Raw genomic sequence first — 26,354 nt, forward strand, 5'->3', positions numbered from 1 at the left:
TGCTCAGCAGGGAGTCTGCTTCTCCCTATCCCTCTGTCTGCCTTTCTGCTTACTTGTGCTCTCTATCTATCTCTCTGTCATATAAATAAATAAAATCTTTTTTTTTTTAAAAGAAATACGTCTCTTCTTTGAAGCCATCAAAGACCAATCTTTAAATGTAACTAAGTTGTGAAGAAATGTCCAGAGGAGGAATTTCCCAGTAGCCTACTAACCTGGTAGACTAAGCACCACATATCTGGACATTTTCAGAAGTGGAAATTCCTTTCTGAAGCAAAAGAGACACTTTTTACTGCCCAGATTTTGCCTTCAGGCCGGTAACAGGCACTGTCCTAGCGAACCCCAGATTACAATCAGAAGAGGAGAAGGAGAGATCCATCTTTGCTAGGATCCATCTTTGGGAAATTGAAAGGAGTTAAGGACTAGGTGCCAGAGACTACAATGACAAGAACTTTTCTTGGCTGTGGAGAAATGGCATTTAAAATGAAATAGAAAAAGGTCCATGTATGGGCTTGTATGGAGGAGACAAAAAAGAGGATGTTGGGAAGACTGCATCTTATTCCATGAAGTATGGCCTTTCCAATGGGCGCAGAGCTATGCAGAAAAAAGAGCCTGTGGAAATTTGCCCAGGACACAAACCTGTTACTCCAAATACTCTTGGAGAAAAATCAGTACTCTGTTAGCAGAGTAGTTTGTATATTAATTGCAGTTTTCCCATGTTTAAACATGGCATTTCTTTAGTTTAGCAACTATTAGAATCCTTCAGGATGCCTAGTCTGAGATGTATTGGCACCAAATGCTATTAAAACACACACACACACACACACACACACACTTTTTTTTTTCCTTTCCAGACTACTTCTTGTCCTTAAGCCCCAGGTCCCTAGAGTTACCATGACCTATTCTCCATCACCTTCATATAGGAGCCGTGTTCATCATCGAAACTTGTTTTGCTGAACTTCTCAGGAGTCATGTGGAGCTTCTCTGCTTCAAGCCCCAGGAACCACAGCTCTGTGTAGCCCAGAATTTCACTTTGCTCATATGAAGATAGCTGGTTCTTAAAAAACTTTAGGGCCTCTGTGTGAAAGACATTATAGTTGTCAGTTGAGGCAACATGGGGATTTACCCAGGGTCCTGATGATGACACCCCTTCTAGCTCATGAGACAGTCACTCCTTTCCTCAACTAGGTGCCTTACTAAGGACCATGTGTCTTGAATCTCACAGGGTAGAAATGTAAAGGATAAATGTTAAGGTGTTGTACTATTTCAATAAATCAGGAGGGAAACACAAGGAAGGGAAAGGAAGAATTTAGCCCTTTGCTAAAAGCTATGGGTTGCAGCAGCATTGGTAAAAATTTGAGGAGGAAAGCTAGTGTCAAGTAGTATGTAGTTACAGCAGCAGTTTCCAAGTTTGGGGTTACACAAATAGTTTATCCCAAGAGGGTTTGCAAACTATAATGTCTTCAAGGGCCTGCCCAGGAGGTATTCCAACTCAAATCTGCAGCTCAGACTGCAAGGAAGGAACATGTGTTTGCTCTTCTCTACCCTTCTCTGCCCAGACCCCATCAGGTGTTTGGTGTTTGGTCTGGCAGCAGGTGGGGTGGGGTTCAAACTTTAAGGAGATAAACTGGAGAGTGCTGAGAGAGAGAGTCCTGGGGTTTGGGGGTTGGAGGGGAAGGCACCACATTATTTGACAAACTGCTGAAGAGTTGGATAAGGAACTGCCAGAAGGAAAAAAGACATGAGAGACAAGACCTGTGTGAAGGGCAGTCATGTGAAAGCTGAATAAGGCATATTCTTAGCCCAGAAGATAGAACCAAGACCTAAGAGAGCAAGGAAGGAGAGATGAGCTCTTTAAAGGCAGAACTAACTCAAGACTGAAGTGATTGCCTTGTGGGTGGTTCCTAAGATTGTTTAAGAAGAGGAAGGACAACAATTTCAAAGCTGTGGGTAAAGAGCTCTAAGTGTCAGATAATGTTGGCACAGTGGGTGTTGGTTCTCTTTCTTTGAATTCTAATAGGGGATGAATCTCTGAACCTTGTGAGGAGTTGGGCTCCTGGCCAAAAACTTATGTGTGATCTTTCAGGCCCAACCATAGGTAATTACAAAGACTTCCTGGCAGGGTTCATGGGGAAACTGCCATCCCCACACCAGCATTGGTGCAGACCCAGTACATGAACTCTCTGAAAAGTTGCTCAAGGGCTCAGGTTCCCCTGGGCAGCCATGTGCATATACACATCTACATTTCTAACCCAGAAGCCCCTATTCAGATGCTTTCCTCAGGTATTTCTGACAAGACCTCCTTATCAAGAGGAAGAAGTGAGACATCAAGACACTTGCCCTACTCTGACTCAGTACCCAGTACATTTCCACTCCTAGCTCTTCCCCTCTACTTCTTCCTCCCCCTCCTGCATAAAATGACAGGAAGCGGGGGGGGGGGGGGCAGAGCAAGATGGCGGGGGAGTAGGAGACCTGGATTTCATCTGGTTTCAGGAATTCAGCTGGATAGAGACCAAACTATTCTGAACACCTACAAACTCAACAGGAGATCAAAGAAAAGAATAGCAACAACTCTCTAAACAGAAAAGCGACAACTTTCTGGAAGGTAGGACGTGTGGAGAAGGGAATCTGAGACAATATTCGGGAGGATAGACGGCGGGGGAGGGGGCCTCCATCGGCCACTTCTGGCAAGTGATAGAGCCGCGGAGCACAAAATCGGAACTTTTAGAAGTCAGCTCCTCTGAGGGACGTCGCTCCAGTGGCTAAGCGGGGCGTGGAACCCTTCGCGGGACAGTGTGGTCTCAGGACCCTCGGGGTCACAGAAAGACCAGGGGTTCCTGAGTGCGGCAGAGCTCCCAGGGATCAGTGCAGGGAAGCTGGCTGCAGAGACAGAGCCGAGGTGCGGGCTCTCAGCTCGGGGTTGCCATAAACCATGATCCGCAGCAAAGTTGGGCCACTGCTCCTCCAGCAGGGACCCAACAAGCGGCAGATCCGGGGAGACTCCCCTTCCTCCCCCGGGAGGAGCAGCACGGGAGTGCACTGCAGGGATCTGCTGGGTTTGGAGACCACACGGGGTTGTGTGACAGAGATAGAAATGCTCGGTCACAGGCCAGGTGAGCACGGAGTGCGGCCAGAGACCGGGGAGACGGAAGTGACTGACTGCTTTTCTCTGGGGGTGGAGTGGGGCCCCAAGTTCTCGGCTCCTCTGGGGCGGAGATTGGGAGGCTGCCATTTTCACTCTCATCCTCCAAAGCTCTATGGAAAGCTTGCAGGGAACAAAAGCTCCTGAGAGCAAACCCAAGCAGATTACTCAGCCCGGACCAGCAAGGGTGGGGCAATTCCACCTCTGGCAAAGACATTTGGGAACCATGGCAACAGGCCCCTCCCCCAGAAGATCAGCGAGAACAGCCAGCCAAAACCAAGTTTACCGATCAATGAGAATGGCGGAACTCCAGCGCTAGGGGAATAATGCACATAGAATCCATGGCTTTTTTCCCATGATTCTTTAGTCTTCCAAAGTTAATCTTTTTTAACTGTTTTTTTTTGTTTGGAATTTTTCTTTTTCCCTTTTTCTTTCTTTCTTTTTTAAATTTTTTTATTCTTATGTTAATCCCCATACATTACATCATTAGTTTTAGATGTAGTGTTCCATGATTCATTGTTTGTGCATAACACCCAGTGCTCCATGCAGAATATGCCCTCCTCAATACCCATCACCAGGCTAACCCATCCTTCCATCCCCCTCCCCTCTAGAAACCTCAGTTTGTTTTTCAGAGTCCACCGTCTCTCATGGTTCGTCTCCCCCTCTGATGTCCCCCCCCCATTCTTCCCCTCCTGCTACCTTCTTCTTCTTCTTCTTTTTTTTCCTTAACATATATTGCATTATTTGTTTCAGAGGTAGAGATCTGAGATTCAACAGTCTTGCACAATTCACAGCGCTTACCAGAGCACATACCCTCCCCAGTGTCTATTACCCAGTCACCCCCTCCCTCCCACCCCACCCCCCACTCCAGGAACCCTCAGTTTGTTTCCTGAGATTAAGACTTCCTCATATCAGTGAGGTCATATGATACATGTCTTTCTCTGTTTGACTTATTTCGCTCAACATAATACCCTCCAGTTCCATCCACGTCGTTGCAAATGGCAAGATCTCATTCCTTTTGATGGCTGCATAATATTCCATTGTATATATATACCACATCTTCTTTATCCATTTCAACCAACATCTTATCAATCCCTTTTTTAAAAAACATTTTTATTTTTCATTTTTAGAGTCATATTCTATCCCTTCATAGTAGTTACCCTTATTTTTGGCATATATATATATAAGTTGTTCTCTCTTTAGAATTTTGAGATAGTTTCTTCTAACAGATCAAAATATACCCTAAATCTCTAGTGTATGGTTTTGTTCTACTCTCCTGTCTGATCACATTCTCTCCCTTTTTTTTTCTTTTGTTTTAAATCCTCTTCTTTCTTTTTTCAACCAACTTCTTATCAATTCCTTTTATAAAATTTTTTATAATTTTCATCTTTACATTCATATTCCATCCCTTCCTCGTATCAACCCTTATTTTTGTACATATATAAGTTTTTCTTTAAAATTTTGGGAGGCACTTTCTTCTAACAGACCAAAATACACCCAAAATCTAGTGTGTGGCACTGATCTATGCACCAGCCTGATCATATTTGATCACATTCTGTTTTGTTTTGCTTTGTTCTGTTTTTGTTTGTTTTTATCTTTTTCTTTTTTTTCTTTTTCTTATTTCTTTCTTTTCCTTTCTTTTCCCCTGGCTTCAGGTCTTTTCTGATTTCTTTAGAGTATATTTTCTGGGGATGTTCTTACCCTATTAGCATTTTGTTCTCTCATTAATCTATTCTCCTCTGGACAAAATGACAAGATGGAAAAAATCACCTCAACAAAAAGAACAAGAGGTAGTACCAACTGCCAGGGACCTACTCAATACGGACATTAGTACTATGTCGGATCTAGAGTTCAGAATCATCACTTTAAAGATACTAGCTGGGCTTGAAAAAAGCATGGAAGTTATTAGAGAAACCCTTTCTGGAGAAATGAAAGAACTAAAATCTAACCAAGTTGAAATCAAAAAGGCTATTAATGAGATGCAATCAAAAATGGAGGCTCTAACTGCTAGGATAAATGAAAGAGAGAATCAGTGATATACAAGAACAAATGATGGAAAATAAAGAAGCTGAGAAAAAGATAAACAACTACTGGATCACGAGGGCAGAATTCAAGAGATACATGATACCATAAGATGAAACATTAGAATAATGGGATCCCAGAAAAAGAAGAAAGAGAGAGAGGGGCAGAAGGTATATTGGAACAAATTATAGCAGAGAACTTCCCTAATTTGGGGAAGGAAACAAGCATCAAAATCCAGGAAGCACAGAGAACCCCTCTCAAAATCAATAAAAAAAGGTCAACACCCCGACATCTAATAGTGAAACTTACGAGTCTCAGAGACAAAGAGAAAATCCTGAAAGCAGCTTGGGAGAAGAGATCTGTAACCTACAATGGTAGAAATGTTAGATTGGCAACAGACCTATACACAGAGACCTGGCAGGCCAGAAAGGACTGGCAGGATATATTCAGAGCACTAAATGAGAAAAATATGCAGCCAAGAATACTATATCCAGCTAGGCTGTCATTGAAAATAGAATGAGATAAAAAGCTTCCAGGACAAACAAAAACTAAAGGAATTTGCAAACACAAAACCAGCCCTATAAGAAATATTGAAAGGGGTCCTCTAAGCAAAGAGAGAGCCTAAAAGTAACATAGACCAGGAAGGAACACAGACAATATACAGTAACAGTCACCTTACAGGCAATACAATGGCACTAAATTCCTATCTTTCAATAGTTACCCTGAATGTAAATGGGCTAAATGCCCCAATCAAAAGACACAGGCTATCAGATTGGATTAAAAAAACAACCCATCGATAAGCTGTCTGCAAGAGACTCATTTTAGACCCAAAGACACCCCCAGATTGAAAGTGAGGGGGTGGAAAAGCATTTACCATGCTAATGGACACCAAAAGAAAGCTGGGGTGGCAATCCTTAGAGCAGGCAAATTAGATTTTAAACCAAAGACTGTAATAAGAGATGAGGAAGGACACTATATCCTACTTAAAGGGTCTAGCCAACAAGAAGATCTAACAATTGTAAATATCTATGCCCCTAACATGGGAGCAGCCAATTATATAAGCCAATTAATAACAAAATCAAAGAAACACATTGACAACAATACAATAATAGTGGGGGACTTTAACACCCCTGTCACTGAAATGGACAGATCATCTAAGCAAAACATCAACAAGGAAATAAAGACTTTATATGACACACTGGACCAAATGGACTTCACAGACCTATTCAGAACATTCCATCCCAAAGCAACGGAATACACATTCTTCTCTAGTGCCCATGGAACATTCTCCAGAATCGATCACATCCTAGGTCATAAATCAGGTCTCAACGGGTACCAAAAGATTGGGATCATTCCCTACCTATTTTCAGACCACAATGCTTTGAAACTAGAACTCAATCACGAGAGGAAAGTCGGAAAGAACTCAAATACATGGAGGCTGAAGAGCATCCTACTAAAGAATGAATGGGTCAACCAGGAAATTAAAGAAGAATTAAAAAAATTCATGGAAACCAATGAAAATGAAAACACAACTGTTCAAAATCTTTGGGATGCAGCAAAGGCAGTCCTAAGAGGCAAGTATATAGCAATACAAGCCTTTCTCAAGAAACAAGAAAGGTCTCAAGTACATAACCTAACCCTACACCTAAAGGAGCTGGAGAAAGAACAGCAAAGAAAGCCTAAACCCAGCAGGAGAAGAGAAATAATAAAGATGAGAGCAGAAATCAATGAAATAGAAACCAAAAGAACAGTAGAACAAATCAGTGAAACTAAGAGCTGGTTCTTTGAAAGAATTAACAAGATTGATAAACCCCTGGCCAGACTTATCAAAAAGAAAAGAGAAAGGACCCAAATCAACAAAATCATGAATGAAAGAGGACAGATCACAACCAACACCAAAGAAATACAAACAATTATAAGAACATATTATGAGCAACTCTATGCCAGCAAATTAGATAACCTGGAAGAAATGGATGCATTCCTAGAGATGTATCAACTACCAAAACTGAACCAGGAAGAAATAGAAGTCCTGAACAAACCTATAACCACTAAGGAAATTGAAGCAGTCATCAAAAATCTCCCAAGAAACAAAAGCCCAGGGCCAGATGGCTTCCCAGGGGAATTCTACCAAACATTTCAAGAAGAATTAATACCTGTTCCAAAAAATAGAAATGGAAGGAAAACTTCCAAACTCGATTTATGAGGCCACCATTACCTTGATCCCAAACGAGACAAAGACCCCATCAAAAAGGAGAATTACAAGCCAATATCCTTGATGAACATGGATGCAAAAATTCTCACCAAAATACTAGCCAATAGGATCCAACAGTACATTAAAAGGATTATTCACCACAACCAAGTGGTATTTATCCCTGGCCTGCAAGGTTGGTTCAACATGTGCATATCAATCAACATGATGCAATACATTAACAAAAGAAAGAACAAGAATCATATGATCCTCTCAATAGATGCAGAAAAAGCATTCGACAAATTACAGCATCCTTTCTTGATCAAAACTCTTCAGAGTATAGGCATAGAGGGTACATACCTCAATATCATAAAAGCCATCTATGAAAAACCCACAGCAAATATCATTCTCAATGGGGAAAAACTGAGTGCTTTCCCCCTAAGGTCAGGAATGCAGCAGGGATGTCTACTATCACCACTGCTATTCAACATAGTATTAGAAGTCCTAGCCACAGCAATCAGGCAACAAAAGGAAATAAAAGGCATCCAAATCGGCAAAGAAGAAGTCAAACTCTCACTCTTTGCAGATGATAAGATACTTTATGTGGAAAACCCAAAAGACTCCACCCCAAAACTGCTAAAACTCATACAGGAATTCAGTCAAGTGGCAGGATATAAAATCAATGCACAGAAATCAGTGGCATTCCTATACACCAACAACAAGACAGAAGAAAGAGAAATTAAGGAGTCGATCCCATTTACACTCGCACCCAAAACCATAAGATACCTAGGAATAAATCTAACCAAAGAGGCAAAGAATCTGTACTCAGAAAACTATAAAATACTCATGAAAGAAATTGAGGAAGACACAAAGAAATGGAAAAACGTTTGATGCTCATGGATTGGAAGAACAAATATTGTGAAGATGTCAATGCTACCTAGAGCAATCTACACATTCAATGCAATCCCCATCAAAATACCATCCACTTTTTTCAAAGAAATGGAACAAATAATCCTAAAATTTGTATGGAACCAGAAAAGACCCCGAATAGGCAGAGGAATGTTGAAAAAGAAAAGCAAAGCTGGCGGCATCACAATTCCGGACTTCCAGCTCTATTACAAAGCTGTCATCATCAAGACAGTATGTTACTGGCGCAAAAACAGACACAGAGATCAATGGAACAGAACAGAGAGCCCAGGGGTGCCTGGGTGGCTCAGTTGGTTAAGCGACTGCCTTCGGCTCAGGTCATGATCCTGGAGTCCCTGGATCGAGTCCCGCATCGGGCTCCCTGCTCAGCAAGGAGCCTGCTTCTCCCTCTAACCCTACCCCCTCTCATGTACTCTCTCTCTCTCATTCTCACTCTCTCAAATAAATAAATAAATCTTTAAAAAAAACAAAACAGAGAGACCCTCAACTCTATGGTCAACTCATCTTCGACAAAGCAGGAAAGAATGTCCAATGGCAAAAAGACAGTCTCTTCAACAAATGGTATTGGGAAAATTGGACAGCCACATGCAGAAGAATGAAACTGGACCATTGCCTTACACCACACACACAAATAGACTCAAAATGGTTGAAAGACCTCAGTGTGAGACAGGAGTCCATCAAAATCCTAAAGGAGAACACAGGCAGCAACCTCTTCGACCTCAGCTGCAGCAACTTCTTCCTAGAAACATCGCCAAAGGCAAGGGAAGCAAGGGCAAAAATGAACTATTGGGACTTCATCAAGATAAAAAGCTTTTGCACAGCAAAAGAAACAGTCAACAAAACCAAAAGACAACCGACAGAATGGGAGAAGATATTTGCAAATGACATATCAGATAAAGGGCTAGTATCCAAAATCTATAAAGAACTTATCCAACTCAACGCCCAAAGAACAAATGATCCAATCAAGAAATGGGCAGAAGACATAAACAGACATTTTTCCAAAGAAGACATCCAAACGGCCAAGAGACACATGAAAAAGTGCTCAACATCGCTCAGCATCAGGGAAATCCAAATCAAAACCTCCATGAGATACCACCTCACACCAGTCAGAATGGCTAAAATTAACAAGTCAGGAAATGACAGATGTTGGCGGTGATGCGGAGAAAGGGGAACGAACCCTCCTACACTGTTGGGAATGCAAGCTGGTGCAACCACTCTGGAAAACAGTATGGAGGTTCCTCAAAAAGTGGAAAATAGAGGTACCATACAATCCAGCAATTGCACTACCCAAAGATACAAATGTAGAGATCTGAAGGGGTACGTGCACCCTGATGTTTATAGCAGCAATGTCCACAATAGCGAGACTGTGGAAAGAGCCAAGATGTTCATTGACAGATGAATGGATAAAGAAGATGTGGTATATATATATACAATGGAATATTATGCAGCCATCAAAAGGAATGAAATCTTGCTATTTGCAGGGACGTGGATGGAACTGGAGGGTGTTATGCTGAGCGAAATAAGTCAATCAGAGAAAGACATGTATTATATGACCTCACTGATATGAGGAATTCTTAATCTCAGGAAACAAACTGAGGGTTGCTAGAGTGGTGGGGAGTGGGGGGGGTGGGGTGCCTGGGTGATAAACTTGGGGAGAGGTATGTGCTATCGTGAGCGCTGTGAATTGTGTAAGACTGTTGAATTCTTAATCTCAGGAAATAAATTGAGGGTTGCTGGAGGGGGTGGTGGGGTGGGAGATATGGGGTGGCTGGGTGATAGACACTGGGGAGGGTATGTGCTATGGTGAGCACTGTGAATTGTGCAAGATTGTTGAATCACAGATCTGTACCTCTGAAACAAATAATGCAATATATATTAAGAAAAAAAAAAGATAGCAGGAGGGGAAGAATGAAGGGGGGGAAATCAGAGGGGGAGACGAACCATGAGAGACGATGGACTCTGAAAAACAAACTGAGGGTTCTAGAGGGGAGGGGGTGGGAGGATGGGTTAGCCTGGTCATGGGTATTAAAGAGGGCACGTTCTGCATGGAGCACCGGGTGTTATGCACAAACAATGAATCATGGAACAGTACATCAAAACCTTATGATGTAATGTATGGTGATTAACATAACAATAAAAATTTTTTTAAAAAATGACAGGAAGCTTGTTCAGCTCCCTAGGCAGTGAGCTCTGCCTGAGCTCATATATGTCTGACCTGGAGTGGTGCCACTCCCCAGGGAAAATGGAACACTGGGGAGTCAGCGTTTTCCCCTATTTATCCTCTTCCTTATACTATCACAGTAAGTGATGAGATGCTTACTGTTACTTTCACTTTGGCTTATTGCCTTAGTTGACTTCTCTAACACCTGGCAGCTTAGTCCTCTTTGGTTCAGCTCAGCTCATGACATCTTGACCATCTAGAACCAGCCCCACTAAACACTGCTACTTCCCAAAAGGCATACCTGCTGCTGTCAGAGGCACCTTGTGCTTTCTTGGTGGTTTCTCCTCCGGCTTGGGATCTTCGGTTTTAATGCTTGAATGAAAAAGCATCTCTGAAGCCTGGAGCTCAGAGGCTGGCATCTGACTGTGACTTTGATTCTCCTGTCCAGACAAAGAGACTTGAAATAAAGGACTGCTTAGACTTTTGGGTGTCACGAACCATTGATCAGACCAACACCCACCTCCAGACAGATTCTTCTCCTACCTTTCCAGGGAGAAAAATGATAATTATCAGACATTAGGTTTTCTCAGTCTTCCTCTCAAAGGAAGTATCTGTCTAACACATTATTCTCTGTGAAGCCTGTGCACAGTGCCTTATGCAGTTGACAACCCCAGTGACATCTTGCTCCGGGAAGAAATGGGAACAGTTTTTTTATTACTCCTCTTGAGAAGGTCATTTCCTAACTAGATAAAGTGATTTGCCCAAGGGTACAAACCCTTGAACTTATGTGTCTATAATACCTCTTTAACTTGGCACTTTTCTATGTTATCTCTTTTGGTCCTTACACAAAAAAGAGTAGGGGACACTGGATGAAAACAAGCATTTCATATGCTTCTACTATTTATATACGACACTTCATTCTTCTTTTCCTCAATGAATTCTAATGACAACCCTATGGAGAGCCCATTTTGTAGATAAAAGAAAGTCAGTGATTTATTTGCTAAGGTTTACATTCATTGTAAAGAGTGAGAACAGTGTCACCCAACTCTTCAGGTGACATTGTGCTTTTCCCACCATCCTGGCCTTTCTAAACCTGGTTCCAGACCAAAGTCTTTGACCTGCCTGCTCAGGGCCATGTCCATTGCCCTGTACTCACCTGATACAGCAGGGGTGCCTTTAGCAAGATTTTGTTGCTGATGTGTGGGAAGTTAACCATGTTCTTCTTCCCCTTGGTATCCACAAAAGGGAGTGAAGTAATGCTGGTGTTTGGATTCTATATAAGGAAAAAGTGGATAAGGTGCAGAACCCTCAGGCAAGAAATCTATGTCTCCAGGGAGTCATTTCTCCCAGCTCCCCTGTCACAGCAAGAATGAGTCTGAACCAAATCCAGGTCTAAATTTATTTTCAAAGCTCTTGTAGAGAAAAGCAGAGTGGTCAAGCAGATGAGCTCTGGGTTTGACTCCCTGCTCCACCACATATAACTGAAGATCGTGAATAGGTCACACAACTCTTTCTCTAAGCTTCAATTATCTCATCACTACCATGGGGACAAAAATGGGATCTACCTCATAAGGCTTTTGTGAGGTAAATGAGGCAATTCATGTAGAGTATTCCATAAGTGTTAGCCATTATCATCATTCCAATATCTTACCACCCTAATATGGGAAAGCACTTCCTGCTATATAGTGTACATCTCCCTTGGTGCGACATAAGCTTGCATTTCTTCTACATTATTGATTTGACCTCACTTGGATGCCTGTCTCCATGAATTGATTGATTACAAGAGAGGTAGTCTGTCATTGAATAGCAACATTTAAATTTGTGTGGAGGTGAGGCATGGTGATGTGGATAGAGTATATGCATCTTGTTATGCTGAGTTGATGAAAAATGCCTCTGAAAAGCTATTCTGGCCACCCACCTACCCTCAACCTTTCCTAGAGAAAAGACACTAAGCATCACTTCCCACCTTAGGCAAGGATCGAGTCATTCTGAGGTTCTTGAGCTTGGAAGGTGACTTCTGGGCTTGAACCAAAGGCTTACTCTCAACCTAGATCAGGTAGAACAGTATTGGAATAGTGTTTAGCATGCTATCATGTCAAGCTATTGAGACATATTTTGCTTCATTACAACAATCACAATACAGTTGAAGTCAGCTCTCTTGATCCCAAAGCTAGGAGGAGCTAAGAAAGGCCTAGAGAAGTACTGAATGAATGTATGAATGAATGCATATCAAAACAAGTGGTCTTTCTGGCAGTGCTTATCTTGGATTGACTTGTCCTATGGTTTTCATATGTTAAAATAATCCATAGAACCCTTTCTTCAAATAAAATCTTAACTGGGCACCCTGGACAGGGAAAGAAATAAAAGCTGAGCTGCTCTTTCCACAGAAAAGAAAATGCCCATAGTCTTGTCCAGGGACTCTTTCTACCCTCAGAGTGGCTCTGAAGGGGTGCCCTATTGGAACCCACTAAAATATGGGAGCCCAGTCTGAACACCAGTGACCTGATCAGAAGAGACTTCACATCTAGAAAGGGGTCAGGAGGAAAAGACCAAAACAGCAGAGCTGTGTCCCCCAAAGGGTGGCAAGCACACCATGAAAGTATGTGACATAATTGTGTGTGATACAAGATAATGGTTATCTAATGTTTATACATTTATTTTAATATACATTTATTTTAATTTGAAAAACTACAGCATATTAAACCTATAATTTTACTATGTAAAATGAGACCAAAATTTAAGTTAAAAAAATGCGAGCATTAAGTAGACATGGTAAAAACCATGAAGGTGGCACTGAAATTACTAAAGTTTAGCAAAAACAGGCTACAGTTTGAATCTAGGTTCTTCTCTTTGAAGCAGAATTCGTGGGTTCTCCTTCTTCCAGCACCCTATTAGGGAACTGAACGAGATTTATCTGAGACACAGCTGGTGCCAGACCCACCCCTGTAAAACTTGGTATACCGGCCACACTGAAATAAGAACTGGAGACAGTACTTCAAGTTAGTATCACCTAGCACAGCTAAGCCCTCTACAGAGCTATAATGATGGGGACTATGTAGAATAGGCCACCTTGACCTCCCAGAATAGGGACAATATCTGAGGGAGTAGGAGCTGCATAGAGCATGGCTCATGGCCTTAGACCAAACTAATTTAATTGGCTAACATATACTAATGCAGGATTTGGTTGTCTATTGTCTATTGAATGGACAATGATGATATCTGAGCAAATACTGCAGTCCCAACTTCTCATCAAATAAGTCTGTGGGGATTAAAACTTATAATAGTCATCAACAATGTCAAGCTGGCATTGAGAACAAATTGGGGAGACTGGACAGACCAATGAAAAGTATGTTAACAAAACATAACTAAATACCAAGCAAAGGACATGAACAGTGAGTGTCAACAAAGAAGGAAGAGATCACTGTTAATGCAGTCTGCTGGGGGGATGTGAGGAGGCTTTGTGGAAAGCATGTGGCTTGGTCTGGGCTTTATCTGGGAGGAAGGGTAGAGAGTGTATTCATTAGGTGAAACAGTATCTGGGAATGCTCTGAGGGTCTTCACTGCTCATGCTGTCTAAGCTGGAGCAGAGGGTACACTGGATTGTGGAAGGCACTGAATGCTAACCCAAGATATTTGGTCTTTATCTAATGGGCAATAGTGAACCACTGACAGTTTGAAAGTCTGGGTGTTACATATGCAGAGCAGTACTTCAGAAAGACCCTTCAAGCAACAATGTGGCATAAAATAATAATCACAGATATGAACTCTGACATCAGACCTTAGTTTTGAATCCCAGCTCCACTATTCATTAATTGTTTGAACTTGGGCAAGTTATCAACCTTTCCTCATGTAATATAGAGATAATGACAGTACCAATCTCATAGGATTCTTATAAGGACTAAATGAATTCATGTGCACAAAACTCTTTTTTTTATTTTTTTTTATTATTTTTGTTTGTTTGTTTTTATTTTTTTAATTTTATTCTTATGTTAATCCCCATACATTACATCATTAGTTTTAGATGAAGTGTTCCATGATTCATTGTTTGTGCACAACACCCAGTGCTCCATGCAGAATGTGCCCTCCTCAATACCCACCACCAGGCTAACCCATCCTCCCACCCCCCTCCCCTCTAGAACCCTCAGTTTGTTTTTCAGAGTCTATCGTCTCTCATGGTTCGTCTACCCCTCCGATTTCCCCCGCTTCATTCTTCCCCTCCCGCTACCTTCTTCTTCTTCTTTTTTTTTTTCTTAACATATAATGCATTATTTGTTTCAGAGGTACAGATCTGAGATTCAACAGTCTTGCACCATTCACAGCGCTTACCAGAGCACACACCCTCCCCAGTGTCCATCACCCAGTCACCCCATCCCTCCCACCCCACCCCCCACTCCAACAACACTGTTTGTTTCCTGCGATTAAGACTTCCTCATATCAGTGAGATCATATGATACATGTCTTTCTCTGTTTGACTTATTTCACTCAACATGATACCCTCCAGTTCCATCCACGTCATTGCAAATGGCAAGATCTCATTCCTTTTGATGGCTGCATAATATTCCATCGTATATATATACCACTTCTTCTTTATCCATTCATCTGTTGATGGACATCTTGGCTCTTTCCACAGTTTGGCTATTGTGGACATTGCTGCTATAAACATCGGGGTGCACGTAGCCCTTCGGATCCCTACTTTTGTGTCTTTGGGGTAAATATCCAGTAGTGCAATTGCTGGATCGTATGGTAGCTCTATTTTCAACTTTTTGAGGAACCTCCATACAGTTTTCCAAAGTGGCTGCACCAGCTTGCATTCACACCAACAGTGTAGGAGGGTTCCCCTTTCTCCGCATCCCCGCCAACATCTGTCGTTTCCTGACTTGTTAATTTTAGCCATTCTGACTGGTGTGAGGTGGTATCTCATGGAGGTTTTGATTTGGATTTCCCTGATGCTGAGCGATATTGAGCACTTTTTCATGTGTCTGTTGGCCATTTGGATGTCTTCTTTGGAAAAATGTCTGTTCATGTCTTCTGCCCATTTCTTGATTGGATTCTTTGTTCTTTGGGTGTTGAGTTTGATGAGTTCTTTATAGATTTTGGATACTAGCCCTTTATCTGATATGTCATTTGCAAATATCTTCTCCCATTCTGTCGGTTGTCTTTTGGTTTTGTTGACTGTTTCCTTTGCTTTGCAAAAGCTTTTTATCTTGATGAAGTCCCAATAGTTCATTTTTGCCCTTGCTTCCCTTGCCTTTGGTGATGTTTCTAGGAAGAAGTTGCTTCGGCTGAGGTCAAAGAGGTTGCTGCCTGTGTTCTCCTCTAGGATTTTGATGGACTCCTGTCTCACATTGAGGTCTTTCAACCATTTGGAGTCTATTTTTGTGTGTGGTGTAAGGCAATGGTCCAGTTTCATTCTTCTGCATGTGGCTATCCAATATTCCCAACACCATTTGTTGAAGAGACTGTCTTTGTTCCATTGGACATTCTTTCCTGCTTTGTCGAAGATTAGTTGACCATAGAGTTGAGGGTCCATTTCTGGGCTCTCTATTCTGTTCCATTGATCTATGTGTCTGTTTTTGTGCCAGTTCCATGCTGTCTTGATGATGACAACTTTGTAATAGAGCTTGAAGTCCGGAATTGTGATGCCACCGGCTTTGCTTTTCTTTTTCAATATTCCTCTGGCTATGCGGGGTCTTTTCTGGTTCCATACAAATTTTAGGATTATTTGTTCCATTTCTTTGAAAAAAGTGGATGGTATTTTGATGGGGATTGCATTGAATGTGTAGATTGCTCTAGGTAGCATTGACATCTTCACAATATTTGTTCTTCCAATCCATGAGCATGGAACGTTTTTCCATTTCTTTGTGTCTTCCTCAATTTCTTTCATGAGTGTTTTATAGTTTTCTGAGTACAGATCCTTTGCCTCTTTGGTTAGATTTATTCCTAGGTATCTTATGGTTTTGGGTGCAATTGTAAATGGGATCGAGTCCTTAATTTCTCTTTCTTCTGTCTTGTTGTTGGTGTATAGGAATGCCACTGACTTTTGTGCATTGATTTTATATCCTGCCACTTTACTGAATTCCTGTATGAGTTCTAGCAGTTTTGGGGTGGAGTCTTTTGGGTTTTCCACATAAAGTATCATATCATCTGCAAAGAGTGAGAGTTTGACTTCTTCTTTGCCAATTTGGATGCCTTTGATTTCTTTTTGTTGTCTGATTGCTGTGGCTAGGACTTCCAATACTATGTTGAATAGCAGTGGTGATAGTGGACATCCCTGCCATGTTCCTGACCTTAGGGGGAAAGCTCTCAGTTTTTCCCCATTGAGAATGATATTCGCTGTAGGTTTTTCATAGATGGCTTTTATGATATTGAGGTATGTCCCCTCTATGCCTATACTCTGAAGAGTTTTGATCAAGAAAGGATGCTGTACTTTGTCAAAAGCTTTTTCTGCATCTATTGAGAGGATCATATGATTCTTGTTCTTTCTTTTGTTAATGTATTGTATCACATTGATTGATTTGCAGATGTTGAACCAACCTTGCAGCCCAGGGATAAATCCCACTTGGTCGTGGTGAATAATCCTTTTAATGTACTGTTGGATCCTATTGGCTAGTATTTTGGTGAGAATTTTTGCATCCATGTTCATCAGGGATATTGGTCTGTAATTCTCCTTTTTGATGGGGTCTTTGTCTGGTTTGGGGATCAAGGTAATGCTGTCCTCATAAAATGAGTTTGGAAGTTTTCCTTCCGTTTCTATTTTTTGGAACAGTTTCAGAAGAATAGGTATTAATTCTTGAAAGGTTTGGTAGAATTCCCCTGGGAAGCCATCTGGCCCTGGGCTTTTGTTTTTTGGGAGATTTTTGATGACTGCTTCAATTTCCTTAGTGGTTATAGGTCTATTCAGGTTTTCTATTTCATCCTGGTTCAGTTTTGGTAGTTGATACATCTCTAGGAATGCATCCATCTCTTCCAGGTTATCTAATTTGCTGCCATAGAGTTGCTTATAATATGTTCTTATAATTGTTTGTATTTCTTTGGTGTTGGTTGTGATCTGTCCTCTTTCATTCATGATTTTGTTGATTTGGGTCCTTTCTCTTTTCTTTTTGATAAGTCTGGCCAGGGGTTTATCAATCTTGTTAATTCTTTCAAAGAACCAGCTCCTAGTTTCGTTGATCTGTTCTACTGTTCTTTAAGTTTCTATTTCATTGATTTCTGCTCTGATCTTTATTATTTCTCTTCTCCTGCTGGGTTTAGGCTTTATTTGCTGTTCTTTCTCCAGCTCCTTTAGGTGTAGAGTTAGATTGTGTACTTGAGACCTTTCTTGTTTCTTGAGAAAGGCTTGTATTGCTATATACTTTCCTCTTAGGACTGCCTTTGCTGCATCCCAAAGATTTTGAATAGTTGTGTTTTCATTTTCATTGGTTTCCATGTATTTTTTTAATTCTTCTTTAATTTCCTGGTTGACCCATTCATTCTTCAGTAGGATGCTCTTTAGCCTCCATGTATTTGAGTTCTTTCCAACTTTCCTCTTGTGATTGAGTTCTAGTTTCAAAGCATTGTGGTCTGGAAATAGGCAGGGAATGATCCCAATCTTTTGGTACCGGTTGAGACCTGATTTATGACCTAGGATGTGATCTATTCTGGAGAATGTTCCATGGGCACTAGAGAAGAATGTGTATTCCATTGCTTTGGGATGGAATGTTCTGAATATGTCTGTGAAGTCCATTTGGTCCAGTGCATGTGCACAAAACTCTTAAACCAGTGCTTTGTATGTGGCAAGGTAAATGTTTGCTAGAAGTAATTCTCCTCTTTTGTAAAATGGAGAGCGGTTTTTTGGTATTTCTCATGAGAAAGGAAAACATGGACTCAGAACTAATGGAGAATGAGCAAGATGATGTGCAATCAAACAATGAACCATGGAACACTACATCAAAAACTAATGATGTAATGTATGGTGATTAACATAACAATAAATTTTTTTTTAAAAAAAGATGATGTGCAATCTAAAAAGCATTGAGGATATTTAACATGAGAGAAGATAAAACAAAACAAAATGTCTGAGAGGTTAACAATTCTGATACTGCCATACATACATACCGGAATCAAATGACTAAATAAATAGATTGTAGATGACAGAAACCAGGTTTCCCATGATGGATTGGAAATTTGTAGATAATCAAGGTCATTATCAACATTACCACCATGTGATAATGGATTAGAGTTGGAGACATCAATAGGAACTCATGTTTAACTCAATGTAGTTACAAATGGTTACATATAGAAAAATTTATAGATGTGTGTATATGCAAGGGTTAATGCATGCCTTGTGCACACACATGCACACACACTTCTTTGCTTTGTTAGCTTTAGAGGTTCTAAAAGAAATAACACCCCCATAGAAACAAGCATACCTAACACTCACAACTTGGTTTCTAATACCATTCTCCAGTAAAAGGAACCAAGGCTCCTTGGAGAAGTGATTGATTCTAGGACTGGGTCAGGAAATGCACAAGATGAACCTGGAGTATTTCCTAGTGACATAAAGTAAGGAAGGGCTCAAAAAAAAAAAAAAAAACCACATTGATGAGAGTGTGTCCAAAGGGCACAGGAACCAACTGAATGACCAAATCTGGACCAACTTTAGCAACAAAATAAAGTAGTGTTGGATTAGAACTCAAAGTTTAAAATAAATATCTATGAATCCATACTGATGCAAATAAATGATTCAATAAAGAAATAAATAGGGGAGAAGAAACAAGTCTCCCATGCAGAAGAGTTCCTGATATATTATACAGACATTCCACACTAGAGGAGGGGAGCACAACTCCCCACTCCTTAAGCTGTGCATAGTGACTGGTTTCCAAAAAGTATAGCATGGAAAGGAGGGAAGAAAAGCAACTTTACCAGAGAAACCAGACAAATACTACCTTACCCAGGTAATCTAGTCAAAATCAGCAACCATAAACCATGTGGATAGTATGTGTCATTGATATGCTTGATGAAAATGGCACTTTCCCTCAAGTAGGCTTCCTCCCAAAGCCTACATCCCCAATGGCATCATGAGAAAAACAGACAAATTCCCATAGAAAGGCATCTTACAGTATATGTGACCAGCATTCCTCAAAGGTGTAAAGGTCATCGACAACAATGAAAGTCTGAGAAACTGTTACAGCCAAGGAGAGCTTAAGGGGACATGACAACCAAATGTAATGTGACATCTGAGGTAGGAATCTGGAGCAGACAAAGGACATTAGGTAACAAGGAAATCTGCCTAAAGTGTGGAGTTTAGTTAAAAATGTATCACTATCTAAATTTTAAAAAATCTTTAAAAAAATAAGAATGGTGTGCATGGGCAGCTCAGTTGGTTAAGCATCTGACTTGTGATGTTGGCTCAGGTCATGATCTCAGGGTTGTGAGATCGAGCCCCATGTCAGGCTCTGGTGTTCAGCAGGAAGTCTGCTTGAGATTCTCCCTCTCTCCCTCTGCCCTCTGTCCCTCACCACACTTGCATGAATGCATGCTCTCTCTCTCTCTAAAATAAGTAATAAATTTTAAAAATCTAAAAAGATGTATCAGTATCAGTTCATTATTTCAACAAAGTGCCACAACAAATATAAGATTTTAATAATAGGGGAAACTGGGTGTGGCATATGTAGTGGTATATGGGAACTCTGTCCTATCTGCTCAATTTCTCTGCAAGTCTAAAACTGGTTCTTAAATAAGTATATTAATAAGACAAACAAAACTCCTGAGGGGAGGGGTAATATCAGAAGGGCCATTGCTGGGGCGCCTGGGTGGCTCATTCGTTAAGCATCTGCCTTCGGCTCAGGTCATGATCCCAGAGCCCTGGGATCGAGCCCCGCATAGGGCTCCCTGCTCCGCGGGAAGCCTGCTTCTCCCTCTCCCACTCCCCTTGCTTGTGTTCCTTCTCTCACTGTGTCTCTCTCTGTCAAATGAAATCTTAGAAAAAAAGGGGGGGGGCGCCTGGGTGGCTCAGTTAAGTGTCTGCCTTCGGCTCGGGTCGTGATCCCGGGGTCCTGGGATCAGGCCCCGCATCGGGCTCCCTGCTCGGCGGGAAGCCTGCTTCTCCCTCTCCCACTCCCCCTGCTTGTGTTCCCTCTCTCACTGTCTCTCTGTCAAATAAATAAAATCTTTAAAAAAAAAAAAAAGAAAGAAAGAAGGGTCATTGCTTATGACTCAGTATAAGCTTGTTCTACCTGATCTGAAGGACAGAATGAGGTCAAAGTGTGGAATTCATAGAAAGGTAGTTTCTAGCTCAATATAAAGAAGGATTTTCTAGAGCTTAGAGCTGTCCAAAAATGGAATGGGAGTCCTTATGAGCTAGTGAGCTCTCTATCACTGGAAGGGCCAAGTCCACCTAAAAAGCCATGTGAGAAATGTGCATGGACTCATGGTGGTGGACAAGATGCAACCTCCAAAGTCCCATTTGTCTGTAAGACTCATTCAGGTGACCCCTGGGAGTGTCTTGAGTGGATCCTTCATCCTCTCATGGAACCAACACTGAGAACTGTCATATAGAACAGTGCTTCCCAACCTTTGTCACACTATGCCACACTATAAAAAATTATCTTTGTATGATAACCTGGGGTAAAAAGAGGAGGCAGCTCACAGCAGGCTACCAGCACAGGGTTCCAGCTGCCCCAAGCTTGTCTGCCCCGAGGGCTGCTGACCTCTACATCCGTGCACAACTCTACCAGTGTGCCACACAAGTTTACAAACTTGCTGCTTCTTTGTCTCCAGCAGCTTCCTCAAGAGGGTCACTATGCCCCATAACAACATTCCATTCTATCGCAGCATCCCCAGGAGGCAGCAAGAAGAGGGTGTGATCTCCTGCATGCATGGTGGCAAAAAAGACTTTTTCCTTTAAGACCAGGAGCTTCGTTGCCCTGTTCTGCGGTCCCTCACTGACCTCTGAGCCAATGTAAGAGGAATCTCTAATAGTCATGAGCTCTCTATCCAAATTTAGAGTCCTCAGTATAAAAAAGATTTTATGCACAGAGGTCCATAGCATAGGCAGTGATTCCTATGCTGTCTAAGACCTGGGCACTGCCTGAGGCTGGAGAAAACCTCTGGAGGAGCCAGAAGATAAAAAGGCAGGGCATCTGAGGATGCCACCGGGGCCCTTTCATGGCTCCTTTTTGTGTGCATCACTGGTCTTGGAGGCCTCCTCAACAGCCAGAACTGACCTGTGAATCTCCTTTATTTTCTAAACTTCTTATATGAACATGTACAGCTTTTATAATTCAAAAAAATACCATTATTAAAAAAAACGATATTACAACAGAGAACTCAAAATGGTTCATTGCAACACTAGGGAGGAAAGACACTCTTTCCCTGAGAGCCCGAAGCAGACAGAATTATATCTGAGAAGACACTGTCAAAGGACCTTGACTTAGAGCCTCAGAGCAGGGACATTGCACTGTGCAATGTCAAAAGAAGGGAGGTAGACCCCTTTGCTCACAAGTGGGCTCAGATTCCTAAGATTCTCCACATCTAGGCCCACATTCGAATCTTGGGATTCCCCTAGGGTCTCCAGCTATGCTTGTCATCACTGGGTGATACACCCAGAGGGTCCAGGCCCTGCACCAACATGCATGGTGACAAGGCCGGTTGATCAGAAGCCTGGTGTCTCAAATCCTGACCCTGGGCCCCTCCTCCATCTCTCTTGTGCCTCTGTCTTCTGAACTGGAGACTCTTGGGTTCTCACACTCCTTTTGTTTTCTCAGCAAAAGAAAAAGGCAAATTCCATCTCATTACTTTGCAAAAGCCAGCTCATCTTTCTCAAATAAAAACTGTGTTCAGCTTAAAACCTGATTCGGAGGAAGGTGGGAAAGCTGAAACCCAGCTGCCCCACCCCCCACCCATGTCCCCAACAATCAGACAAATTGCTGAAAGGCACCAAACTATTCCAGTTGCTGATTCCTATTACTTGGACTCAAGGATTCTTCCAGGAATACCTGCTTCCTGCCTCCCCACGCTGAGATGACACCTGGAATCACAGAGTTCAGATGGACCTTAGTGATGCATTCATTTTTAACATATTTACTGAGCACATCTATGTGTCAGGCAGTGTGCTAAGCACAGATCACAGAGTCCAAGGGTTTCAAATTTCCTGAAAAGCTCTTAAAATACAGAATCTCCAACCTGACCCCAGACTCCCTAGTGGTAGAACCCAGAAACCTGTATTTTTCAAAAAGCTCTCCAAGTGAGTAATGTGCAGCCAGGATGGGAGCCACAATCTAATGCCATCCCCTCCTTTGGAATTAATCTCTCCCCACTCTGAACTTGGCTTTCCTTTATGTCCTTGATATTTATGTATCCTTCCTAATTTTTTGTGAATTCTTATCTCCCCTCAGCAAGAGTGCTATGACAACAAGCATGAGGCCTCTCAAGAGTATTCCCTCTGGCTGGTTCATTTAGGGGTCCCCACAGTGCCTAGCCATGTGTCAATATCCATGGCATCCATAGTCACAAGAGCCTGGACTAAGCTGGGACCACCTGCAGAGACTGGGCATATCATCTTCCTTGCTGGGACAGTTGGATTAGTTATAGGTTGTTTCTAATGAAGGCTGCCTCTTTGTATGTTGTCACAGGGAGGTGCCTTTTTTATAAATTTAGATTATTCAACACAAGCTGGCTGCAGTAAGCACAACCTCCCACTTGCAGGACTGAATGAGAATGTTTTCACAAACTTGCAAATTTTCATCTATGATTTCCTACCATGGGTAGCATAATTATGTGAGAATGAAGATATTCCTCTAAGACTATGCCTACCATATCCCTAGTTTAAGCACCTGTTTCAGTGGTCTCCTAAGCAGTACCCTGTCCCTTGCCCAATCCATCCTCAACTGCCTAAGACCTCAGATATTAAACATGAACATCCGATCTTGTTGCTACAGTGCTTAAATCTCCCCAGTGACTTCCCAGGGTATGGATGTCCTAGCATACAAACCCTCCCAGTCTCATCCCTGTCATGGGCCTGGCCCTGCCTTTTTGGCTCCAGCAATTATGAATGCCTTGCAGCTCTCAAACACCATGCTTGTTCACATCTCAGCACTTCCATTCCTACTGTTTCTGCTTGGAATGTTCTCTCATCACCCACTTACCACCTTCCTCCATTCCAAGTCCCTATCATTCACCTGGTGAATTTACCCAAGGTCAAGCTCTGGCCAAAGTGCCACATTCTCCATGAAGCCTCCGTAACCACTGCCCCATGCTTCATATTTGCTCCGATCACAACACCTGCAAAGGTTTGTTGCACAAGGTTGTCTGTCTTACATCTGCCTTCTGTTGCCAGACTATAAGACCCTTTAATAAAAGATATGAGTCTTATCTCAGAATTCTGAGCATAACGTGGTATCTCCCACCTAGTAGTCACTGAAATATTTGCTAAAAGAAGGAAGGGAAGGAGGAGGGAGAGACTGAGGGAGCAGGAAACCCTAGTCCTTGTCCTCAAAGACTTAAGTCCTCAAAGACTTAAGCCACCAGGAAACAACTGAGCTTGGACTTCAGCCTCTCTTCCTGGTTGGTAGTCCACCCTCTCCCCTGTGTGTCCACATTCCCTCTCCTAGTGGCTTCAATTCCCACTAGGGGAACCAGTTCTGTCCTGCTCCCTAGCACTTCCTTTTGGAAGGAATGCCTCCCAATCAGCAAATGCACATAAGAGAATTCCCCGGCCAATACCTTCTCAAAGGTAACTGCATTTTCAAAGAGAAAGTATAGAAAAGAAAGTGTTTGGGTGCAAATAAATTAATCTCTACTCACAGAAGGGTTCCTGGCACTGGGGAGCTAGATGAAAGAGATCGTTCATTTTAGGAAAGAAGGTCTTCACAAACCTTATCATCATTATCATCAATCACATGGACATGTAACTTCTATGTCAGAATAGAGGACAGAATTGCACACAAGAGTGAAATCTCCAGTCCTATATCTTGCCTCAGTGCCCTCTCCCTGGTGACACCGTGCCTCCCCCTTCACTACTTTGCATTCTCCTCAGGCCAAGCCCCCACTCCAACATGCACAGTTTACCCATGACTCACAGGGGAGTATATTTCCCGCCCCCTCACTCAGCGCTAAAGGATAATAGGGTCCCTTTGTAGGGCTAGTTAGAACAGAATCTCGAGATGCACTGTCTCATCTTATTACCTTGGACAGAGCCCTGGATGTCCTCATCTGCAAAGTTCACGGGGAGAAAACAACTGGGCTCTCAGCAGGCATCAAGGCCACCCTGGTCTCCTGCCCCTGGGCTACCCAGATGTTTCAGAAAGGCATACACCTCCATCAAAACACCTGCCTCAATCATACCTCACTGGCTATTTTTCTATTTTCTCAGCTGGCTCCTCCTTGTCTCTTCCTCCTCCCTGTTAATTAAAAAAAAAAAAATCTCCAAGTGCATGATCAAGGTTGGGTGAGCAGATGAAGCTCAAGTTCTGTGATATCAGATCACAGCTTCTTCCTTGTAGGCTCCATAATCCCTTCCCAGAAGACAGAACAACCAAGAGTTCAAAACAAATGCATTAATGCAGAGAGAGGGTATAACAAGAAGAGAGAAAATAAATCTTTGGGGACTCTCTACAGAACACAACAAGTTTGACGATTAGGCCCATCAGAGCACTGCAGAGAGCTGGGGGAAAGAGACAGTTGCTAGGCTCCTCAAATCCCCAGCTAAGGCATTAAGCAACTATTGCTGCATAGAGCTTAGGCAAATTGCATCTCTCCACGCCACTTCTAGCTAAGACTCTTCCCTGAAAGCCCCTTTGCTTTGTGTGAGGAAGCCCAGGATGTCTGGACAGAAAAGATTATCCTCCTGTTTATACCCACAGCCAAGCCTGGACTCAGGAGACCCATTAGCAGAGTGAACATGGCCAGCCACTTGGGAGGACTGAGGCTTTCATCTACCTGATGCAGTGTCCTCTCTGGAGTCCTACCCACCAGCTTATGTCCCTGGTGAAGGTGGAGGAAGGAGAGCCTGGCTGTCCTTAGGGCTTGAGGGAGGGGCAAGAGCATGAGCCTGAAAGACCAGATGCTTGGAGACATTTTCTAATGTACCTAGTGCATGGCCTTGGGGGAGAGATTTCCCTTTTGGGGCTTCTGTTAAGTGGAGCTTGGACAATTATGGTGCTGGAAGCCACCTTAAGGAATCTGTAGTCAAATGCCCTCATTTTACAGATGGAGAAAGGGAAGTTAAGGTTATCCATGTCATCGAGGTATTAACATACTACAAAACTCACCCAATTAGGAGAAGGAAGGGAAAAACGAAGGGGTGGGAATCGAAGAGGGAGACGGACGAAGAGAGACTATGGACTCTGAGAAACAAACTGAGGGTTCTAGGGGGAGGGGGTGGGGGGATGGGTTAGCCCGGTGATGGGTATTAAGGAGGGCACGTACTGCATGGAGCACTGGGTGTTATACGAAAACAATGAATCGTGGAACACTACATCTACTGATGTATGGTGACTAACATAACATAATAAAATTAAATTAAATTAAAAAAAGTTATCCGTAAGGTATTTCATATTCATTTTCTCACACCAAGTCTTTGAAATGTGGTGTGTATTTTTCATGTGCAGTACACCTCCAGTTGGACGAGCCCCATGTCAAGGGCTCCATAGCCTCATGTGGCCAGTGGTTGCAGTATTGGACACAGTAGTTCCAGAGGGCGAGGCTGACAGTAAACAAGTAAACAAACAAATACATGATATAATTAGAAAGGGTGGTGAGCGAAGGCCTGTCTAAGGAGGTGGTATTCAGCAATTGAATGATTGGAATGATAGAAGAGAAATAACAGAGCAAGTACCTGTTCTTCCAGGGCTGAAAATAGAAAACATGCCTTTAGAGGGCTTGTAGCACCTATTCATTAATTGTCAGAAAAACTGCAAAGTAACCCTCTAAATTAACAG

General features: G+C 42.3%; 1 protein-coding gene across 2 annotated transcripts in view; it reads right to left on the reverse strand.

Moving 5' to 3' along the window:
- DYRK4 (dual specificity tyrosine phosphorylation regulated kinase 4) overlaps positions 1–12,447 on the reverse strand; it is a 36,676-nt gene extending 24,229 nt beyond the window's left edge. Inside the window, exons 1-4 of one of the 2 annotated variants that reach the window (XM_035028428.1) lie at positions 12,404–12,447; positions 11,594–11,710; positions 10,739–10,877; positions 911–1,074 (exon numbers count right to left, since the gene is read on the reverse strand). In XM_035028428.1, the coding sequence (XP_034884319.1) occupies positions 911–1,074; positions 10,739–10,877; positions 11,594–11,710; positions 12,404–12,424 (441 nt within the window). In that variant the 5' untranslated portion in view covers positions 12,425–12,447. The remainder of the gene's footprint in view (positions 1–910; positions 1,075–10,738; positions 10,878–11,593; positions 11,711–12,403) is intronic. The other variant, XM_035028427.1, reaches the window with a different exon arrangement.
- Between the last annotated feature and the right edge of the window lie 13,907 nt (positions 12,448–26,354).

Source organism: Mirounga leonina, unplaced genomic scaffold (assembly GCF_011800145.1).
Source record: "Mirounga leonina isolate KUSES-001 unplaced genomic scaffold, KU_Mleo_1.0 Mir_201, whole genome shotgun sequence".
In the NCBI taxonomy this organism is placed as follows: domain Eukaryota; kingdom Metazoa; phylum Chordata; class Mammalia; order Carnivora; family Phocidae; genus Mirounga; species Mirounga leonina.